Source organism: Scyliorhinus canicula, chromosome 20 (genome assembly GCF_902713615.1).
Source record: "Scyliorhinus canicula chromosome 20, sScyCan1.1, whole genome shotgun sequence".
In the NCBI taxonomy this organism is placed as follows: Eukaryota; Metazoa; Chordata; class Chondrichthyes; order Carcharhiniformes; family Scyliorhinidae; genus Scyliorhinus; species Scyliorhinus canicula.
In genome coordinates this window covers 56044106-56068595 of record NC_052165.1, presented here as the reverse complement: position 1 = coordinate 56068595, position 24490 = coordinate 56044106, and the positions used below count along the sequence as shown (strand labels likewise).

The window sequence follows — 24490 nt, the reverse complement described above, 5'->3', positions numbered from 1 at the left end:
TAAGAAGCTCGGAGGCAGGCCAACAGGCCTATGGGACTGGTCAGCCTTCAGTCCCATTCCATTAATTTTCCATTACTTTTTCTCATGTGATTGAGATAGTTTTAGGTTTCCCTCCTTTTTACCTCTCAATTTCTTACTATTCTTGGAATGTATTTTATGTCTTCTACTGTGAGGTCATACTAAATATTTGTTCAGTTTCCATTTTCTTGTTGTCCATTATTCATACTTAGTCACTTTTAGCTGCTCTTTTACTTTTTTATTTACTTGTATAAGCTTTTACTGACTTTCTTCTTCATTTCGTTTTTTAAGGAAGCAATTTCTCCAGTTTCTTTCCTTTTTAAAAAAAAAATATTTTCTTCTTTTCCAGCAACTATACAGACGCTCCTTTTCTCTACACAAATAATATCAGTGGGCATATGGACATTATTGCCCTTGTTGATTTTTCATTTTTTTAATTCTTGGGATAACGGCTTCGCTGGCGAGCCCAGCATTTATTATCCATCCCGCAGCGCACTTGAGAAGGTGGTGGTGAGCTGCCTTCATGACTTCAGCAGTCCATGTGATGTCGTACAACCCACAGTGCTGTTAGGGACGGGCATTCTTGACTTTTGACCCAGCAACAGTGAAGGAACACCAATATTTCCATGTCAGGACGGTGGATGGCTTGGAAGAGAACATCCAAACGGCCTTGTTCCCATGTGTCTGCTGCTTTTGTCCTTCTAAACCAGGTGTTTGCAACCTGGGGTCTGCGGCAGTCACCCAGGGAGTCCACTACTGGGCATGCTAATTTGTTAAATCTGAGAACTGCTGCAGATCTGCTTGTTCAATCAAGTCAGCCTCTTACTGGACGAGCTGGGAACAGCACAAAACTGAAACCTCCATACCAGGTTTGGTGTGGACATTGGTATGATGCGAAAGTTGTGCCTTTGGAGCGTGACTGCGATGCAGTGGGAGAGGTGGCTGTGAGGCAACGGGTGCAATTCAACCAAAACATTTCTAAAAACCATGTCAGGTGACTTCGACGGGGTGTTCTCCGCCAGCTTTTTGGGTGAGAACCAGACTACACTTGGTGGCGAGGAGTGGGAGCCCGCAGGGGAGGGGGTGGTGGTATACCAGGGGCAATGAGAGTTTGGGGGGGGGGGGGGGGGGGGGGGGGGTCGTCGGTTGGCACCAAGAGAGTGGAAGTAGGGGGCGCAATGTGGGGCGGGGGGGGGGCACAAGGACGCACCAGGGGTGGGGGAGCGGCAGGCGAAGGCATGCGCAAGAGAGAGGATGGCAAGGGCGAGGGAGTGGAAGGCAAAGAAACGCACAAGGGAGAGGAAGGCACGGGCATGCATGGGGGAGATGCATGTGTCCAATATGAGTGTTAACTTTTCAGCATCATTCATTCCATTAAAAATGACAAACGGTCATCTTTTATTGCGAGAACTTTTTAGATTATCCACTCCTAAAGTGGGTGCTACTTCCAGGCATTAAAGATCAGGGTCGTGAGAGGGTGGCTTGGCCAGGGTATGCAAGGAGGCCACATAGCTGAGCAAATGTACTTTGGATCCTGTGTCTCTTCCCAATTCCTATCTATGCAGATATGAAAGGGGCATCAACATTATGAGAATGCCTGGGATTCCCTGATTGTCTTAGTCGGGGCTCAAAAGTTTGGGAAACCCTGTTCCAGATAGTCGGGGTCATGGTTTTGGAATGTGCTGTCAAAGAGGGTTGCTGAGTTCCTGCAGCGCATTATGTAGATGGTGCACACTGTTCTGTGCTGTACTGTTCTATGTTCTATGCTACCACTGTGCAGTGGCAAAGAGAGTGAATGGTTGTGAAAGGGGTGCCAATCAAGCAGGCTGCTTTGTCCTGGATGGTGTTCAGCTTCTTCAGTGTTGTTGTGGAAAGTGGAGAATATTCTATCAACACCTGACTTGTGCCCTGTAGGTGGGGGACAGGCTTTTGGAGTCAGGAGGAGAGTTATTCACCGCAGGATTTCTCAGCTCTGACCTGCTCTTTAATGTGGATAAATGTTATCCACTTTGGTAGCAAAAACAGGAAGACAGATATTATCTGAAAGGCTATAAATTGGGATTCAGGAATGAGCAATGAGACCACTGTCCTTGTGTACCAGTCACTGAAAATAAGTATGCAGGGGCAGCAGGCAGTAAAGGCGGCAAATGGATTGTTGCCCACAGCAAGTGAAGGAGTACAAAAGCAGGGATGTCCTGCTGCAATTATACAGGGCCTCGGTGATACTACACCTGGAATATTGTGTGCAGTTTTGGTCTCCTTATCTACAGGAGAATGTTCTTGCTGTAGAGGGAGTGCAGCCAAAGTTTACCAGACTGATTCTTGGGATGGCAGGACTGATGAATGAAGAGAGATTCAGTTGGTTAGGATTATATTCGGTGGACTTCAGAGCGGGAGGGGGGGATTCTCATAGAAACCTATGAAATTCTAACAAGACTAGACAGGGTAGATGCAGGAAAGAGGTTTCCAATGGTGGTGAAGTCCAGAACCTAGGATCACAATTTAAAGATACGGAGTAAACCATTTACACTGAGATGCGGAGAAATTTCTTCCAGAGTGATGAATCTGTGGAATTTGCTGCCACAGAAAGCAGTTGAGGCCAAAACATTGTTTTCAAGAAGGATTTAGATGTAGCTCGAGGCTAAAGGGATCAAAGGTTATGGGGAAAAGTTACTGCGTTGGGTGATCGGACATGATCATAATGTCTCTGAGATGCAAATAGTGAACATTATGCAATCATCAGAGAACAGTGACGACTTCAGGTGGCGTGTGCGCGCAGGGCGGCCGCAGCGCGAAGAGCTCCTGCCGGTGGCCACGAGTCGCGGCGTTTTCGGGGATTTCCCCAAACTTTAACGCACCTCCCAACTATAGTCGGCCTTTGGGGCCGTCGGAAGCAGCCAGCGGGGCCGGTTATAAACCGGTGAAGAACCCCACGCAGATGTTGGGCGGCGGGGGCCGGGAGCTGGACTCAGCGCGGCGTCGAGGTCAGAGCAGCGGGGGCGGAGCTACGAGGAGGCAGGCCCGAGTCCAGGGCACCCACGTACGTGGGGTGTCTCACATCGGATGGCTCCCACCTAGAAGGGAAGAAAGAAGGCTGAAACCTGGTCCCAGGGGAGTTCTGGATGAGTACAGAGGAGAAAGAAAGAAAGCTGGAAGATTTAAAGAAATTTAAAGAAGTTTGGTGAAGTTTTTTTTCCTCCCCTTTTTTTAATAAAAGAAAAAGAATAATTCAGATTGATGAAGGACAGAAGGGTGGAGGGAGAGAGAGAAGAGAAGAAAGTGAAAAACAATATGCCGCTAAACGATGCGAAAAGCAGCATCGAAGAAAGGAGGAAATGCGGGGTCGCCGCAGAAGGAGAAGACGAATAAAAGTGGTGATAGGATGGCGGAAGCCGAACTGCAAAGCGGGGCCGCACTATTTATCGGTGGAGAAGAACACCGAGGTGATGGCAATGGAGCTGGAAAAACAGTTTGCGAGGCACATGGAGGCCTGGAAAAAGGAGACAGCGGTCGCATTAAAGTTACTGGTGTGGAGGCAATCGCCCCGATAGTCGCCCGATGAAGGTGGCGGTGGCAAAGGCTTTGGCCGAGGTGAGGGAGCAGGGCGAGAAGATGAAGAAGTGGAGGAAGCCATGTCACGACACAGCAACCAGGTCACCTCGATGGGAGATGAGTTGCGGAGGGTTGTGGAGATTAATAGAGGTCTCCGTGCAAAGCTGGAAGACTTGGAAAATCTCTCAAGGCGGCATAATTTGAGAATTGTGGGCTTGCCCGAAGGGACAGAGAGCCCAAGGCCAAAACAATACTTTGCTAAGAAGTTGGAGGAGCTGATGGGGGAGGGTTGAGAGCCCCTCCCAGTATGAGCTAGACCGAGCCCATCGGTCATTATGGCCGAAGCCCAAAGTGAACGAGTCGCCAAGGGCAGTAATTATCTGCTTCCAGAAGTTTTGCATGAAGGAGAAGGTGTTAAACTGGGCGAAGCAGAAGCAGGAGGTGCTATGGGATGGTACTACAGTCCCGATCTACCAGGACTTGACGGCGGAGTTGGCAAAAAGACGAGCGGCGTTTGGGCGAGTGAAGGCGACGTTGTACAAGAAGGGGAGATGATTTGCTATGGTGTACCCAGTGTGGTTGAGGGTAACGTATAATGGCAAAGACTTTTATTTTGAGACAGCGGATGCAGCTTCTCTTTGCATTGTTATAGAGTTTAAGTTAATGGTGGGTTGATGGGCGCTCTGTGTTGCGACAGTTAAATGTTATGTTAGTGAATTGTATGGGTTGATTATTGGGTTTGGTTTTTTTTTTCTCTGGGACTGGGTGGAAGGGGATGATATGTCCTCGGGGTGGGCCACCCGCACTAGCTAGCTAAAGTCAGCTAGTGAACGGAGGTGAGAGGAGGGCTGCGGACATTGGAGCCTGGATAGCAGGCGTCAATGGGCCTACGAGGCGAGCGAGGGGGGGTGTTGGATGTTGGGGGAAGTTGGTTCAGGGGGAAAGGTAGTGGGGGTTTTTGGGAGGGCGGGGAAGGGGTTCAATGTTAACAATGGACAGGGGCGGGTCAGGCTTATGGGGCAGGGCCCAGCGATATGTTGATGGTGGATGAGAAAGGTTTGGGGGGGGGGAGAAAGAGACCCCTAGTAAGGATAGTCACGTGGAACGTGAGAGGCTAGGAAGTCCGGTCGAGGTCAAGGGTACTTGCGCATCTTAAAAGTCTGAAAACCGATGTGGCAATGCTGCAGGAGACTCACTTGAGGGTGAAGGACCAGGTGAGACTTAAAAAGGGTTGGGTTAGCCAAGTGTTTCACTCTGGATTTGATGGAAGGGCTCAAGGGGTAGCAGTGTTGGTCAGCAAAAGGGTACGCTTCCAGATGGAGAAGGTAGTGGCAGATTAGGGGGGGTAGATATGTGATTGTGGCAGGAGCGCTGGACGGGAGATTAGTGGCGCTGTTAAGTGTATACGATCCCAACTGGGACGATGCAGGATTTGTGAGGAAGGTGTTTGGAGCCATTCCTGACTTGGACACTCACGAGCTGATTGTGGGGGGGGACTGGAACTTGGTGCAGGAGCCAAGATTGGACAGATCACGGCCGCGCTCGCTGATCCTATCGGGGGGGGCAAGGCGCTAGCTGGCTGATGGTGGAAATGGGAGGGATGGACCCTTGGAGGTTCCTGCACCCAGGGAAACAGGAGTACTCTTTTTTCTCAGCAGTCCATAGGGTATACTCACGGATCGACTTTTTTGTGGTGGAAAAGGCTTTGCTGGCTGGAATCAAGGGGTTGGGAATACTCTGCAATTGCTGTGTCAGATCACGCGCCACATTTTGTGGATATGGTGCGGGAGAAGGGTAGTGCAGAGGCCGGGGTGGAAACTGGATGCGGGGCTTTTGGGGAACCAAGTATTCTGTGAAAAATTGAAAAGGTAATTAAGGAGTATGCAAGATTCAACTGTATGGGTGAGGTGTCAATAGCAGTCGTCTGGGACGCTCTGAAGGCGGAGGTGAGGGGTGAGGTAATTTTTTTTAAGGCCAGGGTGACAAAGAGGAGAGGTTGGAGCGGCAGAGGCTAATAGATGGGATGTTGGAGGCAGATAGGAGTTATGCAGAGGTTGGAGACCCAGCGATGCTGGGAAAGAGGAAGGAACTACAGGCGAGCTTCGACCGACTATCCACCAGGAGGCGGTGCACCAACTGAGACAAGCGAGGGGTGCAGTTATGAAGATGGAGATACGCAGCAGGAAGGGAATTCTTCAGGTAAGGGATAGGGCCGGGAAGTTGGTGGTGGCTCCGGAGCTGATTAACAAGGTTTTTGAGGAATTCTACCATGGGTTGTTAGGTCAGAGCCACCCGGGGGAGACCATGAGATGCTGGAATTTCTAGATGGGTTGGAGTACCCGAGGCTAGGGGAGGGAGACAGGACTACACTAGAAGGAGCAATACTGGAGCAGGAGATAAAAGACGCGATTGGGACGATGCAGTCGGGGAAGGTGGCAGGGCCGGATGGGTTTCCGGTGGAATATTATAAAAAATTTAAGGATAAGTTGGCACCCCTGATGATAGGGATGTTTGAAGAGGCGATAGGGAAGGGAGTGCTGCCGCAAACCTTGAGGCAGGCATCGATTTCACTGTTGCTTAAAAAGGATAAGGATCCGACGGAGTGTGGGGTCGTATAGGCCCATATCACTTCTTAATGTGGACGCAAAGATATTGGCGAAGGTACTGGCGGGTAAGCTGGAAGGGTGCCTCCCGAAGATGATAGGCGAGGATCAGACAGGGTTCGTGAAAGGGAGGCAGCTGTTTTCGAATATTAGGAGGGTTTGAACGTCGTTATGGCACCGGCGGAAGGGAAGGAAACAGAGGTGGTGGTGGCACTGGATGCTGAGAAGGCGTTTGATCGGGTGCAATGGGGGTACCTGATGGCAGTGCTGGAGCGGTTTGAGATTGGACCAAGATTTGTGAACTGGGTAAAGTTATTATATAAGGAAGCCGAAGGCGAGTGTCCGCGACGAACAATATCAGTCCGAGATACTTTTCTCTCCACCATGGGACGAGGCAGGGATGTCTATGTCCCCCCCCCTGCTGTTTGCGCTTGCGATTGAGCCGTTAGCCATCGCATTAAGAAGTTCGGGAGCATGGAAAGGAATAGTGAGGGGGGGGGTTAGAGCAGAGGGTGTCCTTGTATGCCGACAACTTGCTGCTGTATGTGTCGGAGCCGAGTGCGTCGATAGGAGGAATATTGGATTTGCTGCAGGTATTGGGTCTTTCTCTGGATACAAGCTGAACTTGGACAAGAGTGAGTATTTTGTGGTGTTCTCAGCTGGGGGCGGGGGCAGGGGTGGGGGGGGCTGCCATTCCGTAGGGCAGGGACCCACTTTAGGTATTTGGGGGTGCAGGTTGCCCGGGTGTGGGAAGGCTTCGCAGATACAACATCACTAGTTTGGTGGGGAGAGTGAAAGCCAACCTGGCGAGGTGGAATGGTCTCCCTCTGTCACTGACGGTGTCAGGTGCAGGCGGTTAAAATGAATGTGTTGCTGCGATTTCTGTTTATTTTTCAGTGCCTACCGATATTTTTCAGGAAGATTGAGGGAAGAATTACCTCGTTTATATGGGGAGGGAAGGTGGCCAGAGTGAGGAAGATGCTGCTTACAGATGGGAAGGCAGGCAGGGGGTTTGGGGTCTCCCAAATCTGATGTACTACTACTGGGCGGCGAATGTGGAGAAGGTGCGGAGCTGGGTCAGAGGGGTTGATTCCCCAGTGGGGTCAGAATGGATGGAGAGCTTGTGCAGGGAGTCGGGACTGAAGGCACTAGCAACGGCCCTGCTCCCGATAGCTCCGGAGAAATACTCAGGGAGTCCGGTAGTAATAGCTTCATTGAAAATCTGGAGGCAGTTTCGCCAACACTTCGGGTTAGGGGCAGGATCGAGTGAAATGCCGATCCGGGAGAACACAGATTTGAAGCCAGGGAGGTGGGACGGAAGCTTTCGGAAATGGGAAGAGAAGGGGATTAAGACTCTAAAAGATTTGTTTCTTCGGGGTCGATTGCAGGATTGAGGGAGCTGGAAGCGAAGTATGGGCTGGAGAAGGGAGAAGTGTTTAGGTCTATGCAGGTTCGGGACTTTGCAGGAAGGAGATACAGAGCTTCCCAGAGGAACCGGCCTCCACGTGTTGGAGGAGGTGCTGGCGCAAGGGGACTGGAGACGGGGACAGTGTCAGTGGTATACGGAGCTATGTTGGAAAAGGATAAGGCACCACTGGAGGGGATCAAAGCGAAGTGGCAGGAAGAGTTGGGAGAGGTGAAAGAGGACGGGGTCTGGTGTGAGGTGCTCCGGAGAGTGAATGCCTCCCACCTCGTGTGCGAGGTTGGGCTGATACAGCTTAAGGTGGTGTACAGGGCGCACCTCACGAGGGCGAGGAAGAGCCGATGGAGAGCGGCCTCTCCACCCTGTGCCCTAGCTTGGCAAGGGGACCTGTTGGAATACTTGACAGTTGAGAAGGTTAAGTTCGAACTGAGGGGAAGCTCGGAGGGGTTCTACAAGTCATGGGCACTATTTATTATGCACTTTCAAGAACTGGATAACATCGAACATTAGTTGGGGGGGGGGGGGGATGGGTGGGAGGGGGGCTATGTATGTTAAAGATGGCTATGGGTAATCCCTGTTTCCTTTTTTTCTTTGTCATTTGTTTATGTTAACATGCAGGCTGATGTCTGGGCATGGTGGAAGGATGGGATCGTTGTTCCTGTTATGAGGTTTGAGAGATTTGTTGTTGGTTATTGATTGTTGTTGGGTGTAAATTCGGGAGAAAAATGAGAATAAATTTTATTTATTTATTTATTTTAAATCATCAGAGAACAGTCCCACTTCTGATCCAACGATGGAAGATCATTGATTAAGTATTTTAACCCAAGTGGTCAGCACTACTTCCCCACAGCCACCCACACCCCAATTTAACTATCAGTCATCTATTTGATACATCGAGTGAGCTGGAACAACAGGGCGGCAGGCTGGCAGTGGTTTAGCACTGCTGCCTCACAGCCGCCAGGGACCCGGCACAATTTTACCCCGCAGTTAGGAGTTTGTACATTCTCCCAGTGTCTACGTGGGTTTCCGCTACAGTCCAATATGTACAGGTTAGGTTGATGGTCATGGTAAATTGCCTCTTAGTGTCCAAAAGGTTGCATTAGGTTACGGGGATGTGGGTGGGGTGTGGACTCAGTGTGCTGAGATTCTATGATTACTTTGAATACAATGCTCCACAGTGAACCTGCTTGTGCCCTCATCTCCACACAGCCATTAATCCAGGGGTGAACATATATGCAAAATCCTTAAGTTCTGGAGAAAATGGTTGGTCAAACATTTTTAAAAGTCCACTTTCACGTGCTCTACACGTATTAGAAAGAGACCATACCTGGCCGTAATAAACACAACTTACTTTGTCCTTGGACATTGTCGGTGGCTCTTCGTTTGACTCTATTGACTTCTACCTCCCTGTGTGAAATTCAAAATCATAACTGGAGTGGAGGGTCATTTTTTAAAATATTTATGAGACTTTTAAAATTTTATACATAAACAATAATCAAACAATAAAACATGTATCAACAACCACAGAAAACAAATATAAACTGCCCCCCCCCCCCCCCGCCCGGCAGACAATTAAACCACCCCCTTCTTGATAGGACACCTTCTTCTTCTCCTCCTCTCCCCCCCCCCCCCCCCCCCCCTCCCCCCACAATGGTCTTCTTTACTAACTACGTGTCGTCCCAGTTCGGAGCATTCATATTAACCAGGAATACCGGTGCCCCATCCAGGACACCGCTTGACAATGACGTGCCATCCCCCTGGATCCGTAACCGTCCTTGTCACTGTAATCATCATCCTCTTATTTAGCAGTGTTAGCTGCACTTCCCCCCCCCCCGGTCCCGTAGCATGAACGGTAGGTCTGTCCCCACCCAGCCCTTCCTTACCCGCAGTCCGGTCCTTCTCCCTCAGGTTTATCTCTTGAAGGAAGACATCTCTTGGAGGAAGATTATGTCGGCTTTCAAACTTTCTCAGGTGGGCAAAGACGCTGGATCTCTTCACTGACCATTAAGTCCCGTGACATTCCAGGTGTCCATCCTATGCTCTGCTGTCCTCGTTCATACCTCGCTCTCTTTCCTCCCTCGTCCCCAGAACGAGGCAGTACATCTGGTGACGGTTCACAGTTGGTTGTACAAAATGTAAAAAAATAAATACGGAGCATTAAGAGTCTCTTCCTGTGGGTTCTTCATCGCTGTCCCTGTTGCCACTTATCCAGTCCTTTCTCCACGACAACCTTGTCCGCGTCCGCAGGGGCCGTGAAGTGCTCCCTGCCTTGGAACATAGCATCATTGAATTTACAGTGCAGGAGGCTGCTATTCGGCACATCGAGTCTGCACCAGCCTTTTGAAAGAGCACCCCATTTAAGCCCACACTTTCAACCTATTCCCATAACCCAGTAATCCCACTCAATCTTTTTGGACACGAAGGGCAATTTAGCATAGCCAATCCACCTAACCTGCACATCTTTCGACTGTGGGACGAAACTGGAGCACCTGGAAGAAACCCACGCAGACACGGAGAGAACGCGCAGACTCCACACAGACAGCGACCCAAGCCAGGAACTGAACTTGGGACCCTGGAGCTGTGAAGCACTTTGCTACCATACTGCCCAGAGTTTGGCTGGTTACAGCATCCCAACCTTACGCCGTTTTTGTACAGTGTGGCTCACCAAAGATAAATGAATCAGCACCTTTCCCAGTTAGTTTTTAATTTCATTCCCGGTCCGGGTACGGGTGCAAGTTGGCAATTATTATCTTCGGCAGTTCCCCGGTTTTTGGGCTATGAGCGAAGCGACCGGTGGGCTTGGTCAATTTCTGGTGGGTGTGGAGGCTATCCTTTCCACTAGGTTGCCCAGCATTTGCGTCACATCGTCTGTGGGTTTCTACCTTCAATCCCGTCTATTGGCCCATGATTCGTAGGTTCTCCTGGTCCTCAATTTTCCCTTTTAAATTCCCTGAGATGGGATCAGCCTTGCCACCTCCTTTTCCAGGGCGAATCTAGTTGGCCCTGATCTGTTGCAGACCTTTCCAGCTCCTTGATGGTTTCCTCCTGGACTTCGTCGCCTTTCTGCCTTTTCTAGGGCCACCTGCATGGTCGCCATCGTTTCAGCAATCGCACCCTTCACCGCAGTTTGGACGTCCAATTTTATTTCCTCCCGATGCTGTCTCAATTCTCTTGAGAGAAAACAAGGACTTAACCGGAGCCACTGTTATCATCTTACATGACGTCACCAGAAGTCATTTACCTCATTTCAATCATCTATCCAAAGTGACACAAAGACCATGCACATGTAGCATTCAACTGCTTATCAATTATTTCCCTACTCCATCACACAACTTTTTACATATGATCACTTTTTGTGCAAAGAATAATCTCCTAATCATAAAAGTATACTTCTTTAATTTAAACCATTTATTGAGTTTATGAATCCATGTAAATTAGAAACCAGAGTGGTTTAGTTTGCAGCTACCCCATTCAATACTTCACCCCTCCAATTCTCTCATGTTGACATAATTTCTCTAATGAATATTTGTTCTTTCCTACTCTTGGACTAGCATTTTATCCATTCCCAGGGTATTTAATGAACCCCTACGTCTCTGCAATCTCCATCCAGTTTTGCTTCATCAGCCCTCTCCTCCTCCCATTCTTTATGAAGAGGACGTCTGGCCTTGCAGCATGGAGGACCTGGGGAGTCCTTCTAAGTCTTCCTACTGTCAAGGTGCTGTGGCCTTCCAGTGAACTCCTTGGTTCGTTGAGAATTCAGGAAAGGAGGCAAGAGCAGAACCACTCAAGTCAGCAGGAACACAAGGAAGTCCTTGACTCAGGCAGCAACTTAATGCAGGGCTGGCAGCCCTTTAATGTGCACCAGCCAGAGCATCATCTGACACTAAACTCGCCACCACGTTGTGCAGCCTCAGACCAGGATTGGACACACCTCTCCCTCCTTAATTGGATAGCCTCTGTGCCTCAGGTTCTTAACCTGCTGGCCGCCACAAGATGCATGCAGACAGCCGATCAACTGAACAGAAAATGCACCATTTCCCTCAGGAAAAATTCAGCTCATCACTTTCAAATTCCCTTTGAAGTCATACATCAGTCTGACTTGGTCTTCCTTAATCATCACTGAGGCAAAATTCCTGAAATTCATTTAGCACAGGGCTAAATCGCTGGCTTTGAAAGCAGACCAAAAGCACGGTTCAATTCCCGTACCAGCCTCCCCGAACAGGCGCCGGTGAGAGTTTGGCTCAAGTTAGAATCAGAGCATGATGGGAAATGGAATGAGAGTTTGGTCAAGTTAAATCAGAGCTTGATGGGTAATGGAATGTCAGGTTGTATACCAGCTTTGTGAAATGAATTGTTCCTGTGAGAAGGCGTTATCACAAACCTTGACTGTCTGTGAGATCTGTGGTGGGAACGAAACACAGCCGGGGGAAGATTCACTCCTTAGGACTTTTTGATAAGAATTACTATGCTATGAAACTAACTGTATTACTAATCATGGGAAGAAAATAATTACTTAAAGGAGGGGCGTAATGTGCTAATCACTAATGACTGAAAGCTTGATGGGTTTTGTAAGAATATATAGTCAACTGTAACTGAGAGAAGTTTGCTTTTTCACTTGCTGTAACTCAGTTAAACTTGTGCTACAGCCCCGCGGTAAATAAACGGCTCTTTGAACTTATCTGGTGTTCGACTGCTGATTACCTCTGGACTGCAAAATTTAGTATTATCACCAGAATGTGGCGACTGGGGGCTTTTCACAGTAACTTCATTTGAAGCCGACTTGTGACAATAAGCGATTTTCATTCATTTCATCATCACAAGGTCTGCAGCCGTCCTCAGGTGAACAAAGGATGCCAACACCTTGAAAAAAATAACGGAAACAATCCAGAACCTGATCTTAGATACAAAGGTATGAGGGGAAAGGGGGCATCTGGTACTACAGGGGGCTGTTTAGCACAGAGCTAAATCGCTGGCTTTGAAAGCAGACCAAGCAGGCCAGCAGCACGGTTCGATTCCCGTAACAGCCTCCCCAAACAGGCGCCGGAATGTCACCCAATAGACAGGTACACATTATAAAGCTGAATATACCATCGTCAGAACATTCAGTCATTTATCAACTGACAGTCAGTTATCAACATTACTGACATGCTTCAGCATATTCCCATGTACAGCAATCCACATCTGCCACACAGTGTGATGATTGTAAGATGTTAGGGAAATTGGATTATAGAACATTGCAGCGCAGTATAGGCCCTTCGGCCCTCGATGTTGCGCCGACCTGTGAAACCACTCTGAAGCCCATCTACACTATTGCCTTATCATCCATATGTCTATCCAATGACCATTTGAATGCCCTTAATGTTGGCGAGTCCACTACTGTTGCAGGCAGGGCATTCCACGCCCTTACTACTCTCTGAGTAAAGAACCTACCTCTGACATCTGTCCTATATCTATCTCCCCTCAATTTAAAGCTATGCCCCCTCGTGCTAGCCATCGCCATCTGAGGAAAAAGGCTCTCACTGTCCACCCTATCTAATCTTCTGATCATCTTGTATGCCTCAATTAAGTCACCTCTTAACCACCTTCTCTCTAACGAAACAGCCTCAAGTCCCTCAGCCTTCCCTCATAAGATCTTCCCTCCATACCAGGCAACATTCTGGTAAATCTCCTCTGCACCCTTTCCAATGCTTCCACATCCTTCCTATAATGCGGCGACCAGAATTGCACGCAATACTCCAAATGCGGCCGCACCAGAGTTTGTACAGCTGCAACATGACCTCATGTCTCCAAAACTCAATCCCTCTACCAATAAAAGCCAAGTAAGACGTCTTACAACACCAGGTTAAAGTCCAACAGGTTTGTTTCAAACACGAGCTTTCGGAGCGCAGCTCCTTCCTCAGGTGAACAATCACCAGGCAGGAATGTTCCCTTCCAGTCGGGGAACACTTCAGCAGTCAAGGGCATTCAGCCTCTGATCTCCGGGTAAGCGTTCTCCAAGGCAGTCTTCAGGACACGCGACAACGCAGAATTGCCGAGCAAAAAACTTATAGCTAAGTTCCGCACGCATGAGTGCGGCTTCAACAGGGATCTTGGATTCATGTCGCATTACATCCACCCCCCACCATCTGGCCTGGACTTGCAAAATCCCACCAACTGTTCTGGCTTGAGACAATTCACACCTCTTTAACCTGCGATTATCCCTCTCCCTGGATCTGTAATGATTTGATTACCTGCAAATGCTCACATTCCAAGCATTGTCCAGCATCTCTGACTTTGTCTATATAAATGTTTCTGGAACATACCTCGCCATTCACCTGAGGAAGGAGCTGCGCTCCAAAAGCTCGTGTTTGAAACAAACCTGTTGGACTTTAACCTGGTGTTGTAAGACTTCTTAATGTAACAACCCTCTCAACCTGGGTGGCAACTTTCAGGGATCTATGTACATGGACACCGAGATCTCTCTGCTCATCCACACTACCAAGAATCTTACCATTAGCCCAGTACTCTGTCTTCCTGTTATTCCTTCCAAAATGAATCACCTCACCACTTTTCTGCATTAAACTCCATTTGCCACCTCTCAGCCCAGCTCTGCAGCTTATCTATGTCCCTCTGTAACTTGTAACATCTTTCCGCACTGTTCACAAATCCACCGACTTTAGTGTCATCTGCAAATTTACTCACCCATCCTTCTACGCCCTCCTCCAGGTCATTTATAAAAATGACAAACAGTTGTGGCTCCAAAAACAGATCCTTGCGGTACACCACTAGTAACTGGACTCCAGTCTGAACATTTCCTATCAACCACCACCCTTTGTCTTCTTCCAGCTAGCCAATTTCTGATCCAACTGCTAAATCACCCTGAATCCCCATGCCTCCGTATTTTCTGCAATAGCCTACCATGGGGAACCTTATCAAAACGCTTTACTGAAATCCATATACACCACATCAACTGCTTTAACCCTCATCCACCTGTTTGGTCACCTTCTCAAAGAACGCAATAAGGGTTGTGAGGCACGACCTACCCTTCACAAAAACCGTCTTGGCTATCTCTAATCAATTATTTCTTTGCAGATGATTATACATCCAATCTCTTATAAACCTTTCCAAGACTTTGCCCACAACAGAAGTAAGGCTCACTGGTCTATAGTTACCGGGGTTGTCACTACTCCCCTTCTTGAACAAGGGGACAACATTTGATATCCTCCAGTCTACTGGCACTATTCCTGTAGACAAAGATGACTTAAAGATCAAAGCCAAAGGCTCAGCAATCTCCTCCCTAGCTTCCCAAAGAATCCTAGGATAAATCCCATCCGGCCCAGGGGATTTATCTACTTTCACACTTTCCAGAATTGCTAACAGCTCCTCCTTATGAACCTCAAGCCCTTCTAGTCTAGTAGCCTGAATCTCAGTATTCTCCTCGACAACATTGTCTTTTCCTGTGTGAATACTGATGAAAAATATTCATTTAGCACCTCTCCTATCTCCTCGGACTCCACGCACAACTTCCCACTACTGTCCTTGACTGGCCCTACTCTTACCCTAGTCATTCTCATATTCCTGACGTAACTGTAGAAAGCTTTAGGGTTATCCTTGATCCTACCTGCCAAAGGCTTCTCATGTCCCCTCCTGGCTCTTCTTAAGCTCTCTCTTTAGATCCTTCCTAGCTAACTTGTAACTCTCGAGCGCCCTAACTGAACCTTCACGTCTCATCTTTACATAAGCTTCCTTCTTCCTCTTGACAAGTGTTTCAACTGCTTTAGCAAACCACGGTTCCCTCACTCGACCACTTCCTGCCTGACAGGTACATACTTATCAAGGACACGCAGTAGCTGTTCCTTGAACAAGCTCCACATTTCCATTGTGCCCATCCCCTGCAGTTTTCCTCTCCGTCCCATGCATCCGAAGTCTTGCCTCATTGCATCATAATTGCCTTTCTCCCAGATATAACTCTTGCCCTGTGGTATATACCTACCCCTTTCCATCACTAAGTAAACGTAATCGAATTGGTGGTCACTATCACCAAAAGTGCTCACCTACCCCCAAATCTAACACCTTGTCCTGGTTCATTACCCAGTACCAAATCCAATATGGCCTCGCCTCTCGTTGGCCTATTACATACGGTGTCAGGAAACCCTCCTGCACACATTGGACAAAAACGGACCCATCTAAAGTACTCGAACTATAGCGTTTCCAGTCAATATTGGAAAGTTAAAGACCCCCATAACAACTACCCTGTTGCTTTCGCTCCTATCCAGAATCACTCTTGCAATCCTTTCCGCTACATCTCTGGAACTTTTCGGAGGCCTATAGAAAACCCCAAACAGGGTTGTCCCCTTCCCTGTTTCTAACCTCAGCCCATACTACCTCAGTAGACGAGTCCTCATCAAAACTTCCTTTCTGCCACCGTAATACTGTCCTTGACTAAAAATGCCACCCCTCCCCTCTTTTACCACCTTCCCTGAGTTTACTGAAAATATCTAACCCAGGCACCTGCAGAAGGAGGCAGTCACCCTGAAGTTAGAATCCTTTAATTCTCAGACAAATCAGGATTTCACAAAAATCACCACTGTCAGTACAGACGGAAATTCAGAATGGACAATTCTAGTTTTCTATGGACCATTTCTTCCTCACTTGTTTCAGCAAAGTTTTAAATCCCATCCTGCATTTTTTGGTTTCTCCTGCGCTGAAATCATAGAGTTTTACACAAAAAGACGCCCATTGTGTCTGTGCTGACCATCAAAACACCCATCTATTCTCATGCCAGTTTTTAAGACTTGGTCCAAAGTCATGCATGCTATTCCATATCAAGACCACAAGCCATAGGAGCAGGATTAGGCTACTCGACCCATCAAATCTGCTCCTGCCATTCAATCATGGCTGATATTTTTCTCATCCCCCATTCTCCTGTCTTCTCCCCATAACGCAAAATCCCCTTATTAATCAAGAACCTATCTATCTCTGTCTTAAAGACACTCAGTGATTTGACCTCCACAGCCCTCTGCGGCAAAGAGTTCCACAGATTCCACTCCATCAAGTGCTCAGCTAAACGCATTCTTAAATGTTGTGGGTGTCCTGCCTCGAGCACCCTTTCAGGTAGCGAGTTCCAGATTCCCACCAGCCTGTGGGTGAAAAAACATTTTCCCTCAAAATCCCCTAACCTAAATCTACATCCCCTGGCTATTGATCTCTATACTACAGGGACAAGTACTTCCCTATCTATGTCCCTCATAAGTATTGTACACCTCGATTATGCCACACTCCGCTTTCTCTCCTCCTCTGGGGAAAATAACCCCCAATTTAGCCAGACTCTCTTCATAACTTAAATATTCCAGCTCAGGCAACACACTAGTGAATCTCTGTACCCTTTCTGGTGCAATCACATCCTTCCTATAGTGTGGCAACCAGAACTGCACACAATATTCCAGCTGTGACTGAACAAGTGTTTCAAACAGATCGATCAGATGCTCTTATATTATATGCTCGGCTACTCGGGAATCACCTGATGAAGGAGCTGTGCTCTGAAAGCTAGTGATTCAAAACAAACCTGTTGGACTTAAACCTGGTGTTGTGAGACTTTTCACGGTACCCACCCCAGTCCAACGCCGGCATCTCCACATCTCGGCTAATAAAGACAAGTGTCCCATCTGCCTTCTGAACCAGCTGAGTCCCTGTGCAGCAGGAAATTTAAGGATTAAAGCCTGAGGTTAGAACATGATTGCTGTTTTAGCAGCCAGCAAATTAAATTGATGAAGGAATGTGTTTTTCAGTCTGGGTTTAATGCATATCTCTGCAGGCTGCAAAGCACATTAACTCCCTGGGATTTAATGTGCTTTGCAGCCCGCAGAGAGATGTTGTTGTTTCAGCTAGGGAGATGAGGACATTGCTGGGTGGAGCCATAAAAGACAGAGAGGCATTTTGAAAGCATTGGAGAGGCAGTTGGTGGAGAAACTTTGGAGGAGTTGAATTCTGACCTGCCTTGATGCGGAGTCCATAATTCCCCCACAGTAAAATAGATCGAGATCTGTGTGTTTCTTGTCAAACTGAGTAGAAGTGTTTAAGATGTAAATTGTAAACTGTTCTTTTTAGATGCAAAGTTAAAAGTTAATATTGTTTTAAAAATAACTTGGCCCTATTTCTTCATGCAATCACTCCTGGAGCGAATCATTCTTCCCGCAGTCTTTCAAATAAACTAGAACATTGGAATTTCAGTTCAGTATCCGAGCCACTGTTGGGGTCTGGTCTGGGATCGTAATATAGTGCTTGACCATGCCCTATTTATTCATGCAATCACTCCTGGAGCAAATCATTCTTTCCGCAGTCTTTCAAATAAACTAGAATATTGGAATTTTGGTTCAGTATCCTAGCCAATGTTGGGGTCTGGTCTGGGATTGTATATTAGTTGCTTGCAAAAATAATGCATTTTTATATTTACAGATCCCAGTGCAATTTGGTATTTCTGGTAAATCTGAAATTTACAAGTGTACAAGATGCTACTGTACGATGGAGCACACAATATGGGCAGTGAGGTCTTAGACTAAAGCTTCTTCTCTGTAGCATTTCTCCAAGGTGATGTCAACTTTTCATAAAGGAAGAATGCTTGGTAATAACTAGAAAAATACTCCCTTGGCTAAAATGGTCCTTCCCCAACAGCAAGAGATTTGGCAACTTATCCAGAAATCACAACTCCATTTTCCTTATATGCTGGCATTGTCATATGTTGTCACTTGGAAACTATGCTCCAGTTATTACCACTCACCACAGCAGTGAAGGGTTCTAGGGCAGGTTCTATCACGTACCTAATTTCCATCAACATAAATCGGTGCCATTGGGATAATCATCAGGCTGCCCCAAACTCCCACCATTGATTCAATATCTCCTCTCAAGAGTTCCCAGATGTTCCGGATATCATGGGGTTATGTCTAAAGATTGATTTATATCCCCCTTCCTCACTATCATCCTGTTAATGCCAAAATGAACAATAGCTAAAATATCACCAACAAATGTAATTTTGCACAAAAAGCACTTCTTTCCAATTTCAGTTTCAGCTGTGTGCAGTGGCATTGAAGCTATTCCCACAGCGACACTTATCAAACACCTGAAATTCAAAACATCTTTCAGGGTGATAATTCCTCTGACTTGGCCTTGTCTCAGAGACTCTTCAATAAAAGGAACAGAATCTTACAAACAGGCAGCGGAGTATGAAACTCCATATCAATATAATCAGCACAATTGAGATTTTCCCACCCTGCTCCCAACAAACCACCGTCTATTATAAAGCTGCCAGACACTTTGGGGCACAGTTGGCAATTGAAAAAAACTCTTGAACTTTGCTTGGCAATCCATTACAACTCGACCATACAAGGGGCTGCTGTTTCAACCTGTGCTAAAACACTGAGCTGTCTTAAACTATTACAGACAGAAATATGAAGGTGGAAGCTTAAACTGTAAAATAAATTCCCTCTAAAATATTGTGCATGACATATCAATGCAATGCTCACTGAAACAATTATCACTATTAAAATTGCTATATCCTTACAAACATGGATTGTATCTGGAAAGACAGGCAGTGTCTCCACTGGAGGAAGGGAAATATGAATTTCAGATCACAAATCACCACACACAAGAACAGTGGCAGGGTGATTAATATAATGGCAATTGTCATCCAGAAGTTGGATTAATGAACCAAAAGCAAGTCCAAAATCACCTCTGCGCCACCTCCTCCCCTCATCTCACCCCATGGCAGCTGAGGAATTTCAATTCAATTAATTAATCTAGAATAAACACATAGTTGTTTGTATCTGTAATTGACCATATAACTCCAGAGTGTCATTAAAAAAACATCTGGTTCACCAAGGTCCCTTTAGGGCAGATTTGTCCAAGATGCCCATCACGTGGCGAATCAGTCACAAATGTGTGGTGAATTGACACTGTTCATTTTTAGAGCCACACAATACAGATCTGTACTAAAATTGCAGTGGTGATGATGAGTGTGGGTGGCTGGACCGCTATGTCATCTGTCCTTAATTGAGTAATGTAAATGTTGCCACAGTCCCAGAGGACCATCGGTTGCTCTCCCCTTTGAGAGCTGACTGGTGATGACCATGTTTCTCAGAGTACAGTTCATCTGTTGGGTTCAAAATTACCTAGAAGCTAAAGGGCCTCTTGTTCAAAAAACAAGTAGCCTGCTGTTTGTTACCTTCCCTGTTCCTACTCTCCATCACAGTCTCAAATTGCAGAAACATCGAGATCTATAGGACGGTTATGTGAAGAGCTTTGAAAGCAGGGTGGGCCTTCAGAAGAGTAACAGTCCAATTACTTGAAATTTTCTTATGGAATCTTGTGACATAGGAAATGCCAACTGAAGATCTGGTTTAGCTGGTAGAGGCTTTCACAAAACAGCTGAGGTGTCTGGTGGCCATTGAGGGTTGACAGGTGCAATTTTGACAAGCTGAGATGGTGCAACATCATGCAAATGTATTCATCTTAATAGATCTGTCAAATGAGTGATTTAAAGGAATACGGCACTAATGCTGCAAAAGAAAAGATTACAGGAGGTTGGCCCATGAGTTGAAGGTCCATTAAATGTCTGGACACAGAAATAGCAAGCAAGGCAGTAGTCGGAGTGCAGAAGCCAACAGGTAGAGAGATTGGTTGCTTTTTCTCCCTCCCCTGGTTGAATACATAATTTTTTAATAGAGACAGTTTACTCTTCGATTTTAAAAAATCTGTTACACACTGAAACAGAACACTTCAGTTAATAAAATTGTCACCTTCCTTTGGGAGTGGAGCCCACAGGCTTGCTTTGCAGGACAGCTGGATTTCTAAAGAATCTTTTTCGTATAGAGGGTCGTATGTCTTTGGAATTCTCTTCCTGGAGTGAGCAGTGAAGTTTGGGTCATTGAATATTTTTAATCAGAGGCAGATAAATTCTTGACTAACATGGGAGTCAAGGGTTATCTGGGTAGGCAGGATGTGGAGTTGAGGTCACAATCAGTTCAGCCCTCATCTTGTTGAATGATGGAGCAAGCTTGAGGGGCTGAATGACCTCCTCCAAGTTTGTATGTTTGCATGTATGTTAGTTTTGCAAAGTTATTTTGAACCTGATTCGCAGGGGAGGATATCCATTTTTATTGATGATAGTTTAAAATCTCAAACACATTTGTGCTTTATTAATGTTGCATCGTTTTGTATCATGTGACAAATATGGTGACCAGATTTTTACCAATTTCACGGTTGCCATATAGGAAATGGAGCGGAGGTTCATTAGATTGATACCGGCCATGGCGGGACTGTCCTATGAGGAGAAATTGGTTCAACCTATCCTGTATTGAGCAGAGTTAGAAGGGGGAGAGGAGATCCAAGTGAAACATATAGAATTCTAACAGGGTTGGACAGACTATATGCAAGGGGATGTTTTCCCTGGTTGGGGAATCTAGAACCCTGGGGCACAGTCTCAGTACACGGGATAGACCATTTAGTACCAAGATGAGGAAACACTTCTTCACTAAAAGGATAGTGAGCCTGTGGAATTCTCTATCACAGAAGACTGTGAAGGGCAAGTCATTGAATGTATTCAAGTTTTTTTTAGATTTTAAGGGGCATCAAGGGGTATGGGGTGAAAGTAGGAACATGGCATTGAGGTGGAGGATCGGCCACAGACCTGAAGGGCTGAATGGCCTACTCCTGTTCTTACTTTGTGTTTCCCAAGAATCAAAATCCTATTGAGCAACACTGCTTCAGGGATGGAAATATGCCATCTTAATAAATCTGGTCTAATGTGACTCCAGACCCACAGCAATGTGGTTGACTCTCAACTGCTCTCTGAACTGACCAAGCAAGTCTCTCAGTTGCCAAAAAAAATGAACCTTCAAGGGCAATTAGGGACAGGCAATGAATATTTTCAGTAAAGCCCACAAATAATTTTTTTAAATGAAAGCTATTTATGCATCATAGGTATATATTTTAGATATTTTAAGCAGTCTATGGAAGCATAGACACATACATTAATCCCCCTTACAAAACTTTGGAACATTTAATTCATTAGGGGTACAGAAGGGGAATATAGTCATGGGAACATGGACTGCCAAGAACCTTCTGAAGACTTATGTTCACCTGCAGAAAAGCAAAAAGATAGAAATAATCTGGGGGGGGGGGGGGGGGGGGGAGTTAGGTTTGTTTATATTGAACTCGGCTTAAAAGTTTAAGAAAGAAAATACCATCCAGCTCAAAACATTGAAAAATACGTATTTTGCAGTTACTGGGGCCAAAGCCGTTCACAATTAGGGGGGAACGATTCAAAAGCGATTTAATCATCGGCAAATTAGAGATTTTTCGCATGCCAAAAGTATAATTACCTGCATTTGTTTCCTTCCTCTCGGAAGGAATGATCTAGCGTAAACTCAGACGGCAGGAGGGAGCGGGCGGAAGCTAGGAGAGGATGTTGAGACAACAGTTGCAAAATGCCCCACGCGTCCTTCCCTTTCCCTATTTCTCCGCAAGATAAAGTACTAAGTGTATTGCCAGCAAAAACACGTGTGAGAAGGGAAATTAAATGGGCGTTCAGGGTCTTTGTTCTGAAGCCGGTGTGAGTGTCCAGGGCCGGCTCTGCGTTTGGCTTGGGCATCCAGCTGTTGACCCCTTCGCGGCTCCGCCCTCCTGCCGCGCTCGAGCGCCAGCGGTTGCTTCGCTTCCCTTCGCCTCGCCTGGCCTGGCCACGAGAGGATCAACGTCACTCGTCGCGCGCGGGACTAATTTCAAATCTCTCCCGAGTCTTTTCAGTTGAATCGCCACACGGACCCAGAATGCCGGCCCAACACCCTGTCCGCCTAAAGTCCTCCTCGACGCGCGCGCAGTAGTAGACGGAACCAAAAGAAAGGTTCCGCCGCTCCTCCACCAGCCTTCCAGAGAAGGCTTGAGTGAAAGGTCGAGAGGATGCTGCGATCGTGACTGTTCTTCTTCGCGACATCATTTAATCGATTCCCAAACCTTAATCCCTTTATTTTAACCACGAGTATGAAATTGGCACCACTGCCAGGCTTTATCTTCCTATTTGCATGTAGCTGGATCACGAGAAAATATTTTTGGTTGTCATCATTACAAAATGCTGCACATAAAATATCAAAATTCAGACAGGGCCATATTCAGGTGTCCCTGGAAAACAAATCTGATGGCTTAAGCATTCGCGTCGATCTTCATTAGTCAGCATGATATATAAATGACAACGTGAAAGCTTGCCATTCAGCCCAGCTCGTGCTGCTGACGCCATCAGCGAACCAAATCTTTGTTCCGATATCCCTTTTTTCCATTTCTTGTATTAACATTGATTTTGTTTCAATCAACTCCACAGCCTCTGTGCAAAGTTGCTCCTGCCTTCAAATTGCACTTTTTGCATACTCAAAAAAAGCCTTTCAAGAACCCAAGATATCCCAAAGCACTTTGCAGCCAATGAAGTACATCTAAAGTGCAGTCACTTGGAATGTAGGAAACATGACAGCCTATGTGTGCACAGTGTGGTGAATGTGATTCACACTATATATAGTTGCCAATATCACTCCATGTATATATGTTCATTATCTACCCGTTGTAAGATCAATGCTGTATATAGTTGCCAATATAACTCTGTGTATATATGTTCACTATCCACCATTGTAAGTGCAGTTGCACTATCCGACCACCAGGGGGGAGTCGCTCTGGGAGTACGCGAGAGTTTTGTACTGGGCTCCTCCCTTGGCTCCGCCCAGGACTCCTCCCCCTGGGACCGATGTATAAAGATCAGTGCCTTAGAGCCAGCCTGCAGTCAACTGGAGTTCAACGTCGAATAGGCTGGCTCTGTTGTAAGTGTATTAAAGCCTCTGTTCAGATCCAACTACACGTGTTCGCTAAATTGATGATTCCATCAATTTAATACACTTAAGAAGCTGCAGAAGTAAAGCATGGAATCCGTTCTAAAACCAGGACGTCTAGAACTCGATCCGCAGGATGCAGAGGCGAAAGAAACCTTCTGCCACTGGCTGAAATGGTTTAAGGCCTACCTGGCCGAGATCAGCACCGCTGAAACTACGGCGGAACAAAAGCTCAGCCTACTGCACGCGAGGGTAAGCCACAGAATTTCGACACAACTAAATCCAGCCGGTTCCTACACCGCAGCGCTGGCGATTTTGGACAAAATGTATATTAGGCCCATGAACGAGGTTTTTGCCCGCCATGTGTTCACGACTCGCCGACAACGGTCTACTGAAACGTTAGCTGAATTTGCACGCGAGTTGAACAATCTCTCAAATGACTGCAATTACCAGGCTCTAACCGCGGCCGAACATGGGGAGCTTGCTGTGCGGGACGTTTTTGTAGCGGGCCTTCGATCTAACTATGTACGCCAGAGACTATTAGAAAATGGGACCCAGGGCTTAGAGACTACCGTAGAGGCTGCTATCACAATGGATGTTTCCTTCCGCAGCCTCAACTTATTTCCCGTGGACCCCGCTAACCCCGCATGGGCCCCTGACCTGAGGACCCCCCAAGCCTGTGCCACAAGGCCCCCCAGCTATCACGCTGCCACAGCCGGTTGCCCTACTGTCCCAGTCAACTACTCAAGCTATCCAGCTGCTCCAGATAATTACTCAGCTCCCCCAGCCAGCTACTCAGCTCGCCAAACCAGTTATTCCACTGCTCCAGCCTGCCACTATTCAGCTCCCCAAACCAGTTATTCAACTGCTCCAGCCTGCCACTTCTGTGGACAAAGCCAGCACCCGCGGCAGCACTGCTCAGCCCGCGACCTGCAGCAGCTGCAGGAAGAAAGGCCACTATGCTAGAGTGTGCCTCGGCAGAAGGGCCCCAGCCCTCAACACCCCAACAGTCCAAAAACATCTCCCCCCGGTACCAGCAGGCCCGCGGGGTC

At 47.0% G+C, this 24490-nt stretch overlaps 1 protein-coding gene across 4 annotated transcripts in view; it reads right to left on the bottom strand.

Annotated features, from left to right (window-relative positions):
- Positions 1-22477, bottom strand: part of LOC119954912 (protein FAM118A-like) — a 108737-nt gene extending 86260 nt beyond the window's left edge. The window contains exons 1-2 of one of the 4 annotated variants that reach the window (XR_005458338.1): positions 21951-22477; positions 8948-9003 (exon numbers count right to left, since the gene is read on the bottom strand). Coding sequence is in view for 2 of the 4 variants with exons in the window: in XM_038780592.1 (XP_038636520.1) it covers positions 8948-8962 (15 nt within the window). In the remaining 2 variants the exon portion in view is untranslated. The remainder of the gene's footprint in view (positions 1-8947; positions 9004-21950) is intronic. The other 3 variants (XR_005458339.1, XM_038780592.1, XM_038780593.1) reach the window with 3 other exon arrangements.
- Between the last annotated feature and the right edge of the window lie 2013 nt (positions 22478-24490).